General features: G+C 35.1%; 2 protein-coding genes across 4 annotated transcripts in view; one reads left to right on the top strand and one right to left on the bottom strand.

Annotated features, from left to right (window-relative positions):
- The window catches only part of Pss (phosphatidylserine synthase 1 homolog l(3)77CDf), a 91,238-nt gene that overhangs the window by 63,609 nt on the left and 14,407 nt on the right, over nt 1–13,222 (top strand). The gene's annotated exons all lie outside the window — the stretch shown is intronic.
- Nucleotides 1,069–2,399, bottom strand: LOC145691849 (uncharacterized). Its single transcript, XM_081767163.1, has 2 exons — nt 1,759–2,399; nt 1,069–1,563 (listed from the first exon to the last, which is right to left on the bottom strand). Exons 1-2 carry the CDS (start codon nt 2,183–2,185, stop codon nt 1,208–1,210), a joined length of 783 nt encoding a protein of 260 aa, XP_081623289.1. The 5' UTR covers nt 2,186–2,399; the 3' UTR covers nt 1,069–1,207.

A 13,222-nucleotide genomic window follows, 5' to 3' on the forward strand; every position in this document is an offset into this window, starting at 1 on the left:
AATCACTATATTTTGTGGCTGAGCTCTGCCAGGAACATGTTCAGCTCGGCTTGTATGTAGTACTTAATTTCTAGGAAATACTGGACGGACCTGTATAAAATTTACTGAGGAAGGTATTTAATTTCCAGTTAAGTACTGGATGGATCTGGAACGAAATTTAATGGGGAAGTAGCCCATCATACAAGGAATAAAGATCGCTATATTTGGGTGCCTAGCTCGGCCAGGGACAGACTCGGCCCAGCTCTTCTGTGATATTTTTATTTCTCGGTAACTACTGGCCGGATCTGAACCAAATCCGTTTAACAAACTTTTCCCATCGTATAAAGAATAAAGATCACACTATATTTGGTGGCCTAGTTCGGTGAGGAACAGGCACGGATCGGCCATGGCTTTGCAGTCCTGGAGCTTCTGAGTTCGATTCACCGACTGTCACTGTCCCGACTGTTCACTTGTTTACTTCAAACGTCTTCTTCGACTGAGCTATTATAGATTGTGCATCTTATTTGCTTCCATTATCACTTATTTTACTCCCTAAGTAACAGAATCCCTACACCTCTCCTTATTTTGATCTTCATTGAATTGTTTCTTTTTTGAACATCTCATAACACTTGTTTTACTCTTGTTGAACGTCATATTGAGTTGCTGCGTACTACATTCCATTTAGACCTGCTTCTAATGTTTCTTACTGAATATGAACAACGTGTTATCATACGCAGATTTAAGTATGTGGGTCATTCTCAGAAAAATCAGGAATTTCATTCCAGAAATTTTTAAAATTAAAATTTATTCAAATTTGTTGAAACTTGATTTCAAGGTAGGTCTTAGCTTAAGTAATAACACTGGTATAGTGGTTCAGATCAAACTTGGAAATTTTATTAGTTTTTGAAACTGTAAAAAAGGTCATGTCCACAGACGTGACGACCTGATCCACGGATGTGATACTTTGTTCTACAATTGGGACAATATAAGCCACAGACATAACACAAACAATAAAAGAGAATTTAGACTGTATAAATGTATTTCTTACTCTAGCCTACATGTAGAAAACTATTTTTCATAGACCCGTAACATATAAATATGGTCTAATATAATTCTTCAAAGGCCTACGAGAAAAAAAAAATATGAAAAAGCTACTAAAGAATCACAAATCACACCCTGAAAAGTACCCATGGCCTATTGGCACTGAATCAAAAATGTAGTAACAAATTCAGTACATATTTTTGAACTTGGTAAGGTCCTCTGTAAATATATACTGATGACGTTTATTTATTTGAGGTTGCGCCAAAACTTGAACCACAGCACTTTTGTTAACAGTTTCCACATTTGCATTTTTGGGAAAAATAAATTTGTCAGTTCCAGTCGATTTCCTCATAAAATTGACAACTAGCTCTCCGTCAGAGTCTACTCCTTCCACCACACCAACATAATGCTGTACAAGGTTCCTGTCAGATTTAAACTCTGCGACTACATAGCTGTTACGTGTAATGGTATCTGATGGTTCTTGATCATCTTCCTCATCGGAATAGATTTCCTGCACCTTTAAGTGCTTCAAATTTGCAATATCTAATGTTCATTAAGGAAACCAATCAATCACTTGAAGTTATTAAGTAGCTAATAAATTATGAGAAAAATGGCAAAAGAAAATAACAAACATCTAAGATCAGTTAATAATCTATATGCATGCAGGCTACTAAGAATAGAGGGGGACAAACTACCTAATACTAATTATCTTCTATAAAGAGCAATAAAAAAGGATACACTTTGGATCATTAATTTTCACTTGTCCAATCCCATAGTGAAAACAAGTTTGCCCAGCATTGCACTGCATACAGGACAGTCGTCTTGCCTGAATATTGGTCCTGTTGTACTTACTCCATGCGATCTCGTGTACTTTCATAGTTCCTTGAAAAGTCTGTAGGTCACTTGGGAGAAGTTTATCCAAACCCTCTATCTCCTCTGAATTGATTCTGTGAATATCAATTGTGCTGCTTTCTTTCAATGCTGATACAAGAGCATCGATATTTGGGATGTCTTTGCCATGACTCACAATACTGTCCGCTAACCTCTTGACACATCCACCTATACCATCGGGTGCCCCTTTTCCATGTCCTTTCTCCGAATAGTGCCAATGAAGGCTGTCAACCTCCAGTTCCTTTGCTACGAAAGTAACAGCTAAGTAAAACATTTTCTTATTCCTATATTGTGTACTGGGTCCATCACTCAGAAAGTGGACTTTCGTGAGGTTAGGCACTACTTTCTTGATTACTGCAAATACAGGTTTCAGGTGTGCACATATTGCTACAGGATCATGTCGTGTGCTTTCAGACAAAGTACAGATTGACTTGTGTTGGACGGATTCTTCTCTTGCAGTTTTGTAGTATATGATAACAGTATGAAGTGTGACCTGCTTCCTACAACCTCCAGTGTACGGATTGAACCTCTTCGCCATATTTACATTGATAATTTTCCGAGAAGTCGATGTGTACAAAAACTTCATCGTCAGCCAAAGACTTCTTAATACTGCTTGTAACATGAAACTGATGTTTAATGTTGGCTACATGTTGCCTATAGTGTTTAAGAAGCATGGTAAACTTCAAAACCAGTTCACGCTTAGTACAGGTGATTATCTCTTTGCATGTCTTTTGTATGATTCGAGTTCCATCTTTAGTGACGAGATTTTCTCTTTTTTTAACCCATTGCTCGTACTTAATTTCTTAATCTTCAAATTCATTAATAAGAATTGGATTATCGTTTGGGCAGCATTCCAAACATGTTTTCTCCAGGCATTTGGTGTTTTTTTTCACATGTTATGCTTTGCAATAGTTCATTAGGAGACTTTTCTGCAATCATTCCTAGTAACTTCACTTTTTCACAACCATCCCAAAGTTATCACACAAATTACAGTTGCAAGTACTTCGCTTTTGACAATCCGGGGAAACTATCCCAAAATGGGCATTCACGACAGAACTGTTGGTAACTGAGATCTTTGTGTTCCGGGAATGAGGTTATGAACTTTAGGTGTAAATTTTTCATTGTGTCAGATAATAATCTCTTTTGCTGTTTCTGCTTTGATTTTGTTATTGTGTCCTTTTTCCCAGGGCAGAGCCGGCTGTTGTCATCTTGCTCAAGAAATGTTATTATGGCATTTTGAAGCTTTTGTTTCTGGAGCTTTCTCGCTTTTCGAAGGCCGATTTTTGATTTCAACAGATTTTTAGAAGTCAAGTAAGAAATAGTTTGGTAAAATCTGTACTTCTTGATGATATTTCCTGTTATCATATTCACTAAATTCCTTTTCTTAACCAAAAGTGGCTCTTTCTTGAAGTTCACAGCAATCTGTCTTTTTAACGCTGAGCCAAATGCAAGATGTCGACGAACTGTAGGTGGAACCTTTTGGCCATTGAGCATTTTTTTTAACTTCTTTCATTGGTGTGTCAGATTTTTTTGATAATACCCTATAGTACCTTTGTTTGTACTTGCTTACTTGTCTCTTCAATGACTTGTTCTCTTTTTTCATTTTTTCTAATTCTTTTTTCAGCAATTTTCTATTTTTCCTCCTTTTTTGCCGGCCACTTTCAACTCGTGAGCAAGATGGTCTCTGTTCAGGTTCATTCTGTTCAGGACTTTCAGGTGGTGTTCCAACAATTAATAGTGCGTGTTCCATTTGTTTTTTCTTTTCCCTGTATTTTCTAGTCCGTTCACGCCAACCTTTCCTTATTTGTCTTTTTTCACACTCGCTCATTTCACTAACTTTTTTCCTGGATGCTTTCTTTCTTTCCCTATCTTTCCTCTTAATTTCTTCATACTTCTCAGGATCAGATTTTAATTTCTCCCTTGCACGCCTCATACTTAGCTTTTTCACCTCTCTTCTTCTCTGTATTTCTTTCTCGGATTTCTTTTTTGATTTTGCATTTTTTGTTTTGCATCTTGCTTCAGTGTTCTCCATTTCAAGACTGGAAATATAAATAAGAAAAAAAACTTATTTAACATTTAGCATGTAAAAGCCACCATGGGGCTGCGTGGCTCAGTGGTAGAGCGTTCACTTTTGCTTCATGGCGTCCCTGGTTCGATCCCAGCTCGCGCTAAGTGAACTTTGTGATGGACAAACACCGTGTGCGTGGGTTTCCTTGGGGTTCTCCTGTTTTCTCCCACTTTCTTCATTCCACCATTTCATTCATTTCTCATCAGTACCGTCTCCTTTAGTCTAACCGGCATAATCGTGGGACGTAAAACTCAAAGATTTCATTTCATTTTCAAAAATCATTTAGCCTGAAAACAGAGCAATTCACTGAAAGTTATGATTTCTGTCACCACCTCCCGTACGGTAAAACCTATTATGAAAATTTGGTCAGATTAAGCTTTTCAATCCAAAGCTGAAAATTTTACACACACCATGATGGTGGCAAAAATCTGAGATTTTTCAGACACGTTTATATACATGTATCAGTAGTATGTAGCAGTAAACATGACTACAATTCAAGATTCGTCACCCAGTGCTGCTAGAATCACATTTCCTAGAATTGTAAGCATTAACATGATTTTTTTAAAAATAAAGTAACTTTTGTTACGGTTTTTACTTCGTTACTGATGAAAGAAATCTTCATAGGCTATAATTGCTCTTAGGTTTTGGTTGCAAGATACTCTGTCTTTCTTTACATTTCAACCAGAATGGTACGCTGTCACATCTGTGGACACGGTGTCATGTCCATGGACAGGCTGTGTCCACGGATGTGATGTCCACAGACGTGACAAAACTTACATTCCTTTGTTTTAGACCATGTGCTTTTTGAGATTATGCTATGTATGTTGGGCATCAAAGCCTTTACACCTAATACTATTAATTCATTGAATTATTTTATGAACTTACCTTATTATTTGAAATCTACTTCCACCACAGACGTGATGCGGTGATCTTGACACTGTTACAAAAATGTCCAGTAAATTTAAAAAATAGCCAGAGAAATGACAAAGTTTGCACCTCCTTATGTTTCTCTGAATTAAATGGCTGCCTGGGGGCTGTTTACAAAGTATACACAGTATAGTGCTGCTACCTGGAGGTATTTAGTGACACTTTATTTTTTGTCCACAGACGTGACCTATTTCTATGGTTACATCTATTAAACCTGAAATTCAGCGAGCATGAAAACTAAGTTTAACTTTAAGGTCCCGAAAAACATTTTTCAGATGTTTCTTTAATCCAAAAATGTACGCTAACGACTTAGGTTTATGTTAATATGTGAAATATAAACTTCGAAACAAACAAAACAGTGAGTAGTGACAGTCCACAGACGTGACAAATCACACTCTGTAGACAACATTTGAACAGTATAAAATATGTTTATCTCAGTTTTCAGTTCATATGTTTTCTATCAGTTATATTCATGTTTTTTAATATTGAATTACTTTTTTAAAATCTTTAATTTTCATAATAAAAACCAGATACATAAATTCCTGATTTTTCTGAGAATGACCCATGTGTGTTTTCTGTGAATAGCTATTCGTATACTGTGGGTGTTCTTGAGTTCTTTTATTCCTTTAATATAAAGGTTAAATAAAACTGACAGTGTTCTTTGTACAAATCCCTTCGTTCTTTGTGGTACATTCTTGATTCTTTAAGAATCGTGATTATTTTGTTCCATTCTACACACTTCCTTCAAGTCCACAAATGCTACGTAAGTTGCTTTTTCTACTCGAATCGTTTCTTCCGCCAATCCTCGTAATGTAAGTACTGCTTTCTATGTTCCGGTATTTTTTCAGAAACAAACTGATCTTCAGAGTAATTCTTATTTCTTAAAGCTTATTGTTCCATGATTGTTGCAATTCTCAACACCTGCTGATTTTCATATTGTCACTATTATGCTCTTCTGGAAGTCTGGGGATACCTTCCGTTCTTTATAAATGTTAATTAATGTATACAGCCTATCTTCCTCACTTTACATTATTTCTGTTGGTATCTTATCTTTACACTTTTTTTTTTTTTTTTTTTTTCATTCATATTTCAGCTAGTGTAATGATTTCTCAAATTCAGTCTTTTCTTGCCTTTATTTTTCACTTTCTTGATGTTTCACAGTTCTTCCAATTGCATGTCGCTTTAATAAAGCTCATCTAAATGTAAATATTTCTTCCATGTTTTCAGTTTATCTTCAGTTTCGTTTATGGGTCTTCCTTCGTTATCTTCTAGTCCATTGCTTTTTGACGATCGTAATTTAAAATTTTCTTGTAAGTCACATCTACTTTCCCTGTGTTTGTTTTCTCAGTATTTTAAAATGATCTGACTTCTCTTATTCTTTTATAGACCGATTCCATTTCAAATCGTCCAGGCAAGACAAAATTGGTCCCCATCATAGTCCCCGATTTCATTCATATTGTTTATATGGAATCTACATGCAATATTATTAGACCAATAGTTTTTCTTTTTGAAGAAAAAAATTTCTCCTTCGATATACAGCCTTCCAAAATGGCGGCCCTCCTCTCGGATTGCTCGAAAAACTGAAAAACATGTCAAATTAAAAGTTTTATTGTAGAGAAACGAGTGTACTTAGTAACATACTCTCAATAGTAGGAAGAATATAAAGTAGTGTGTTTCCGTGGAAGTGAAAAATTCGTCTGTTGGTCCAATAGGAATCGCGCAATTCACTCGCAATGTTGCCAACTTTCCTGAAACTTTTGCTAACTTCAAACATTTTTATTTCCGTCCTCACAAGCCATATCAACCTCTGCTTCTAGCATCGAAATCTACTCGATAAGGTCTCTTGAAAATGTAAAGGACTTACGTTTCTGATTATTACAGCCTACGTTATACGATGATGAAAAGCTGAAAAATTCATTAAGACGCCATTTTCTCAAAACCCCATCTTTTAAAAATCTGAATTTCTTACAACTATTGGAGAAGTACCTAAGTATTTAATATCCGTTAACCGTTCATGTGGCTGCAGTCCCTAACGTTCGCAATTAATTACTGAAATTTCGATTTGTGTACTTGGAATGTAAATATTTCCTATGGGAATTTAGGTTCTGTACACGAGACGATTTGAATGAGAGTATGAAAACTTTGAGGGTTGAATCCTGACTTCAAATCAAGTAGAAAAGTTTCTATAAACATGAGTCGAATTCCTCTTCGTTTTCGAGTTACAGGGTTTCCAACTCGGACCCAAAATCGGCTCGTGACCATGGAAAATAAATTATATATTTCGCGTTAAATCAGAAATTATGCGTTAAAGTTATGGTAAAATACAGAAAGTTGATTTGTGTCAATATGATGATTTTTACGTGCCCTGCAATTCGGTTGTCAGTGTTGCCAACTTGATAGAATTTTGTTTCCAAATGACACTACATGGTTTTTAATTCATATTTGGTATATATTAATGATTGTAAACATCACGTAAAGCACAATTTTCTCAACATCACAGTTTTCGAAAACTTACAGTATTTCATTAAAAGGTTTTGTGCATTATTGATAGTTTGAAACATTGAGTGTGAATTTCACTTGATGTTTACAATGGTTAGTAAAACCACAATGTCGAATAAAACTACGTCTGTGTAAGTTGTAATAATAATAATATTTTTTATTATTATTATTATTGCAGAACCTCTCGTAACTCTACGCATCCAATTCGAACTTGTTTAAGAAGTTCTGCTGCAACCACTAAACAACTTGTTATATGATTCGGTGTCGTGAACATTGTCCTAGTGCTCTCTGGAACCATGAAAATTGTTTTCACTGGTAACATGACATTGTAGTACACTAATTACAGTGTTTGTGTGAATAACAATGGACAAGTCCTATTACAGTAAGGACCGTATTAAATGTGTTGATTATTCTAAAAGGCATAAGAGGATTGTGTACAGAAAAAATTCTCAACAAGATTTTTATCTTGCGGTAAAATATATGGATTGCGTACAGCATGTCTGCCCAAATATACTATTAGGGGAGGATGATTATTTGTGTCGTGTGCACAAGGCGATTGGAAACGCAATATGAAAAATTTTGAGAGGTGAATCTTTCACCGTAGTCTTTAAGTTTCACCAATAACGGTCGTTTTCATGACGACACATTCATGTTTAGTACGTTAACTGTCTGGTTAACGGTTTCCAAATCTACAATTAGAAGAAAAAATTATTTATCTTGCTGGTACATAATTTCATCTTTACACTTTCTTCCGTGGTCACCAATATCACACACACATTCACGCTGTTCATGGTAAATATTCAAAACACCCTTCACACATCCTCTCCTAATACTACATTTTGGCAGGCACGCTGTTTGCAATACATATATTTTACCGCAAGATAAATTTTTTGTCGAAAATTCTTTCCGTATACAATCCTCTTATGCCTTTTAGGATAATCAACACATGTAATACGGTCCTTACTGTGATACGACTTCTCTATTGTTGTTATTGACGCAATCACTGTAATTAGTGCACTACAAGTGCACTACCAGTGAAAACAATTTTCATGCTTCCAGAGAACACACTTGGACGATATTCACGACACCGAATCACATAATGAACTGTTTCGTGGTTGCAGCAGAACTTCTTGAACACGTTACAATTTGTCCAGCAGATATCACTTCGCTTCTTGACCAAATCTGAACTTGATGCGTAGAGTTACGAGAGATTCTGCAATAACAAAATTTCTTCTTCTTCTGTTAGTATTATTATTATTATTATTATTATTATTATTATTATTATTATTATTATTACAACTTACACAGACGTAGTTTTATTCGACATTGTGGTTTTTACTAATCATAGTAAACATCAAGTGAAATTCACACTCAATGTTTCAAACTATCAATAATGCACGAGGTAAAACCTTTTAATGAAATACATGTAAGTTTTCGAAAACTGTGGTGATGTTGGGAAAATTGTTTACGTGATGTTTACAATCATTAATGAATACCAAATATCAATTAAAAACCATGTAGTGTCATTTGGAAACAAAATTCTATCAAGTTGGCAACACTGACAACCGAATTGCAGGGCACGTAAAAATCATCATATTGACACAAATCAACTTTCTGAATTTTACCATAACTTTAACGCATAATTTCTGATTTAACGCGAAATATATAATTTATTTTCCATGGTCACGAGCCGATTTTGGGTCCGAGTTGAAAACCCTGTAACTCGAAAACGAAGAGGAATTCGACTCATGTTTATAGGAACTTTTCTACTTGATTTGAAGTCAGGATTCAACCCTCAAAGTTTTCATACTCTCATTCAAATCGTCTCGTGTACAGAACCTAAATTCCCATAGGAAATATTTACATTCCAAGTACAAAAATCGAAATTTCAGTAATTAATTGCGAACGTTAGGGACTGCAGCCACATGAACGGTTAACGGATATTAAATACTTAGGTACTTCTCCAATAGTTGTAAGAAATTCAGATTTTTAAAAGATGGGGTTTTGAGAAAATGGCGTCTTAATGAATTTTTCAGCTTTTCATCATCGTATAACGTAGGCTGTAATAATCAGAAACGTAAGTCCTTTACATTTTCAAGAGACCTTATCGAGTAGATTTCGATGCTAGAAGCAGAGGTTGATATGGCTCGTGAGGACGGAAATAAAAATGTTTGAAGTTAGCAAAAGTTTCAGGAAAGTTGGCAACATTGCGAGTGAATTGCGCGATTCCTATTGGACCAACAGACGAATTTTTCACTTCCACGGAAACACACTACTTTATATTCTTCCTACTATTGAGAGTATGTTACTAAGTACACTCGTTTCTCTACAATAAAACTTTTAATTTGACATGTTTTTCAGTTTTTCGAGCAATCCGAGAGGAGGGCCGCCATTTTGGAAGGCTGTATATCGAAGGAGAATCTTTTTTCAACAAAAAGAAAATATACGAGTCTAATAATTTTGTATGTAGTTTCTCATTTAAAAAAATAAACTAAATCTGAGACAGTCATGTGGACCAGCCTGGACGATTTGAAATGGAATCACTCTATATTGCTTCTTAGCTTTGTTGTTGATAGCCTTCAATTTCCTTCTTTGTTCCATTAATTTCGGAATTTCTTTCCTAGTTTTTCTTCTCAACTTAACACTTATTTCGCGTTAGTAAGTAGGCTAGTTTTTGTGTTATCTCTCTTCGTTAGTTTCTTCTTTTCTTGGTTCGTGCTCTCGTATGTATTTCTTTCGTGAAATCATCTTGAATGTCTTTTCTTCAGTTTGCCTATATTGAGTTTTCAATATTTCTCCTTTTTTCCCAGTTTCTTAAATTTCAGATCACTCTTCATCAGAACTAACTTATGGTCACTGTTTCCTTGATATCTTCCGCAGTTATTAATTTGGTTTAGGGATCTTTCCTTAAGGAGTATGTAATCTCTCTAGTATAATTGTTCTTCAGGAATGTTTCAGAAAAATTTTGCGCTTATATTTTCTAATTAGAGTATTTGCTACTACTAGCTTACTCCTCGTGTAAAATACAATCAATCTTTCGCCCCTTCCGTTGCGCTTTCCTAGTCATTTCACTATTGTTTTCCCTTTTGAGCATTCTCCTATGACCGTAATCCAGTCTCCTACGAGAATAAGACTTTTCTCTTGTAAGTTTTTCATGACGTTTTCGCATCCGCTCCTCAGATATGCTCGGCTTCCTCATTATCGTTCTCTGTTGGCATATACACTCCCATGATAGTTATATCACTTGGTTTGGTAGCTACTTTTTCTGCTACGACTCTGTTGCTTGCTATTTTGTAACTTCTTACTCACCTTCCTGTCTCCTGATCCACTATAAATCCAACTCTCGTGAATCCATTTTGTGTTCTCCGACCAGAAATAATCTTATTCCTTCCACTTTGCTCAGATTCTCTCTTTCCAGATTTTTTTTTTTTTTTTTTAAATAAAAATTCCTGACTTCCATCTTCCTTTGCGTATTTCCTGGCCGTGTCTTAGTTACATTTTGTTCCTTCCAAAATACGTGACGCAGATACTTTAGCAGTATGAGAGATTGAATTTTCAGTTCTACGCATTTGGAGTAACTCGTTTAAAAATGAACATTTCTATGTTTCGTGTTCTTAGGGAAGATACGTTAATCTTTTCCTCTGGCCTTTCACTAGTAAGGAATGCACCTTTTTGCTGATACTCCATTGTTTTTTTTTTTTTTTTTTCGTTGCCTACTGCTACCGCAGGCAAGCCTATAATTTACCTATAGAGGACAAAAATAATCAGTGCATGACTTCTTTCTTTCTTTCTGTCACCGCTCATTGTGTAATTATTACTTGTTTTCAATTACTTTTTTTGTTTGTTTGTTCATAGGTTAAGTACTAAACGTTAAATATATTTTGTTTCATTTCGACGTTATCTTTCCGCAAATTTGTAGTAATTCCATAATATGCTACGTGTATATCACTCATTTGATACTTTGAAATTATTAGTGAAAATCTGAGAATATTTTAATTATTAGCGCCATTTAAAATATATCGAAGTGTTTGTTACATATTAAACATTAGCTATTCTAAATGTCCTTTATCATCACCGCGATATCATTAACATTATATCTGGTAAATGATCATAACATTTTCATTTAAAAGTCAAGCGATTTCTTTCATTTTGTTCTGTTTTCTTTTCTTTAAGTTCAGTAACAATGTAAAAAAAAAAAAAAAATACACTTAAACAAGACTTACAATTCTTTGAAATTTGTCAAACTTGCACTGTTAAATATATACCTTAGAGTATATTCTATTCCTCATATTAAATATGCGTCTCACAATTGGCAACATGCTTCCTGGGTTCATCTGTACTTTTCATAGTAGATTTTCGAAGTTGAAATTTTGAAAGGGTTTAGTATGAAAATGGAAATGAGCAGGCGTGTATGCGACCATAGGAGGAATGAGTTTTTAAAAATTTAACTATGATCTTAATGAGGTTCGAGTGCGGAATTCATTTCACATTACAAGTATAAATAAAGGAAAGAATATACAAGTTTTGACAATAACAATAAACTATTTTGCTTTTTTGAAGAACTTTGTATTATTTTTGAAATTTTAGTATTTTTCTTCAATTATTTACATAATTTCTTCTTCAGTAGTCGCGAGTTCTTACCCTGGAGATGTGAAAAAAAAATGCTGGCTAGTATAGTTAATTGTGATAACTTCCCCCGCCCCCGCTCCTCTCGTTCGAGGCAAACCAATGTGTCCCACATACGTTTTGAATGAAGGCCTCACACTACAGCCGCCTTTACCTTCGATTTTTTTTTCTGCATACTTATATAAAGGAGGCCAGATGAACTATGACACAATTGGACAGGCGTAGGACAACAAAGAAAGAAAACCTCCCCAACCAGGCATAGAACGAGTTTCCCGTTAGTAGGTAAATGTCCTACCGACTATGGCACTGGGGCTCTAATGTAGTTGTTACTAATATTTTAATGAAAATAATAATAATAATAATAATAAGTCGTGTAAAATTCCATACAGTTTGTGTTTGTTAATCTGAGTTTTACAGTTCTCGGAAAGTTTCTGTTCATGTCAGTTTTCCCTAAAATAAGAACAACATGTTTCTGTTCAATGAAAGTTGACTTAAATGGGCTTATTAAGTTGCAGAAGGGAAGAATCAACATAGTTCCTACTTCGTTCACCAGAAAATAAAGTTATATGTTGTAGCCGCCCCTTCATTTCGTTGGGTCACTCCTCTGGACATCATCAAACCAACACAAGACGGTTCCAAATAGATTAATATTTGTTTTTGTTTGGCCCGGATATCACTAAATACGCTGCCAAGTTCCCTGGTCGTGGTCCGTTGTTCTGCAGAAGTACTGTGTACTTTGTAGTGTGTAAAACCCATACGTCTAATTGGAATGTCAGTCATGAGATGATCAATACAAGAAGATGATGATAATTCAATATAAGAATGAATAAATAGGAGATACCGTATTATATGCTACCTAGTGACGATCAGGCTTCTTAACCATGGACCACAGACATGAATACTATGAAGAGAAGAATACGCTGTAACTAATCATACGCGGGCTCTTCACCACCAGCATTAACATATTGCAGCATTGCCTCTATTTTACACATTCACCGTGACATTATTATATACACCTGACCATTATACGTAGTCAGTAGCTATGAATATATACAGTACTCATTCACCATGTCATCCTAAGGAAATAGAAGTAACTAAAATGAAGAAATCTGGATATCACAACGACCATCTGTATATATTTATGCTGACTATAACCAACGACATAACTGGTAACTAAATTTTATCTATAGC

This window comes from Thermobia domestica, chromosome 8, assembly GCF_964235325.1.
Source record: "Thermobia domestica chromosome 8, izTheDome1.hap1.1, whole genome shotgun sequence".
NCBI classification, from domain to species: domain Eukaryota; kingdom Metazoa; phylum Arthropoda; class Insecta; order Zygentoma; family Lepismatidae; genus Thermobia; species Thermobia domestica.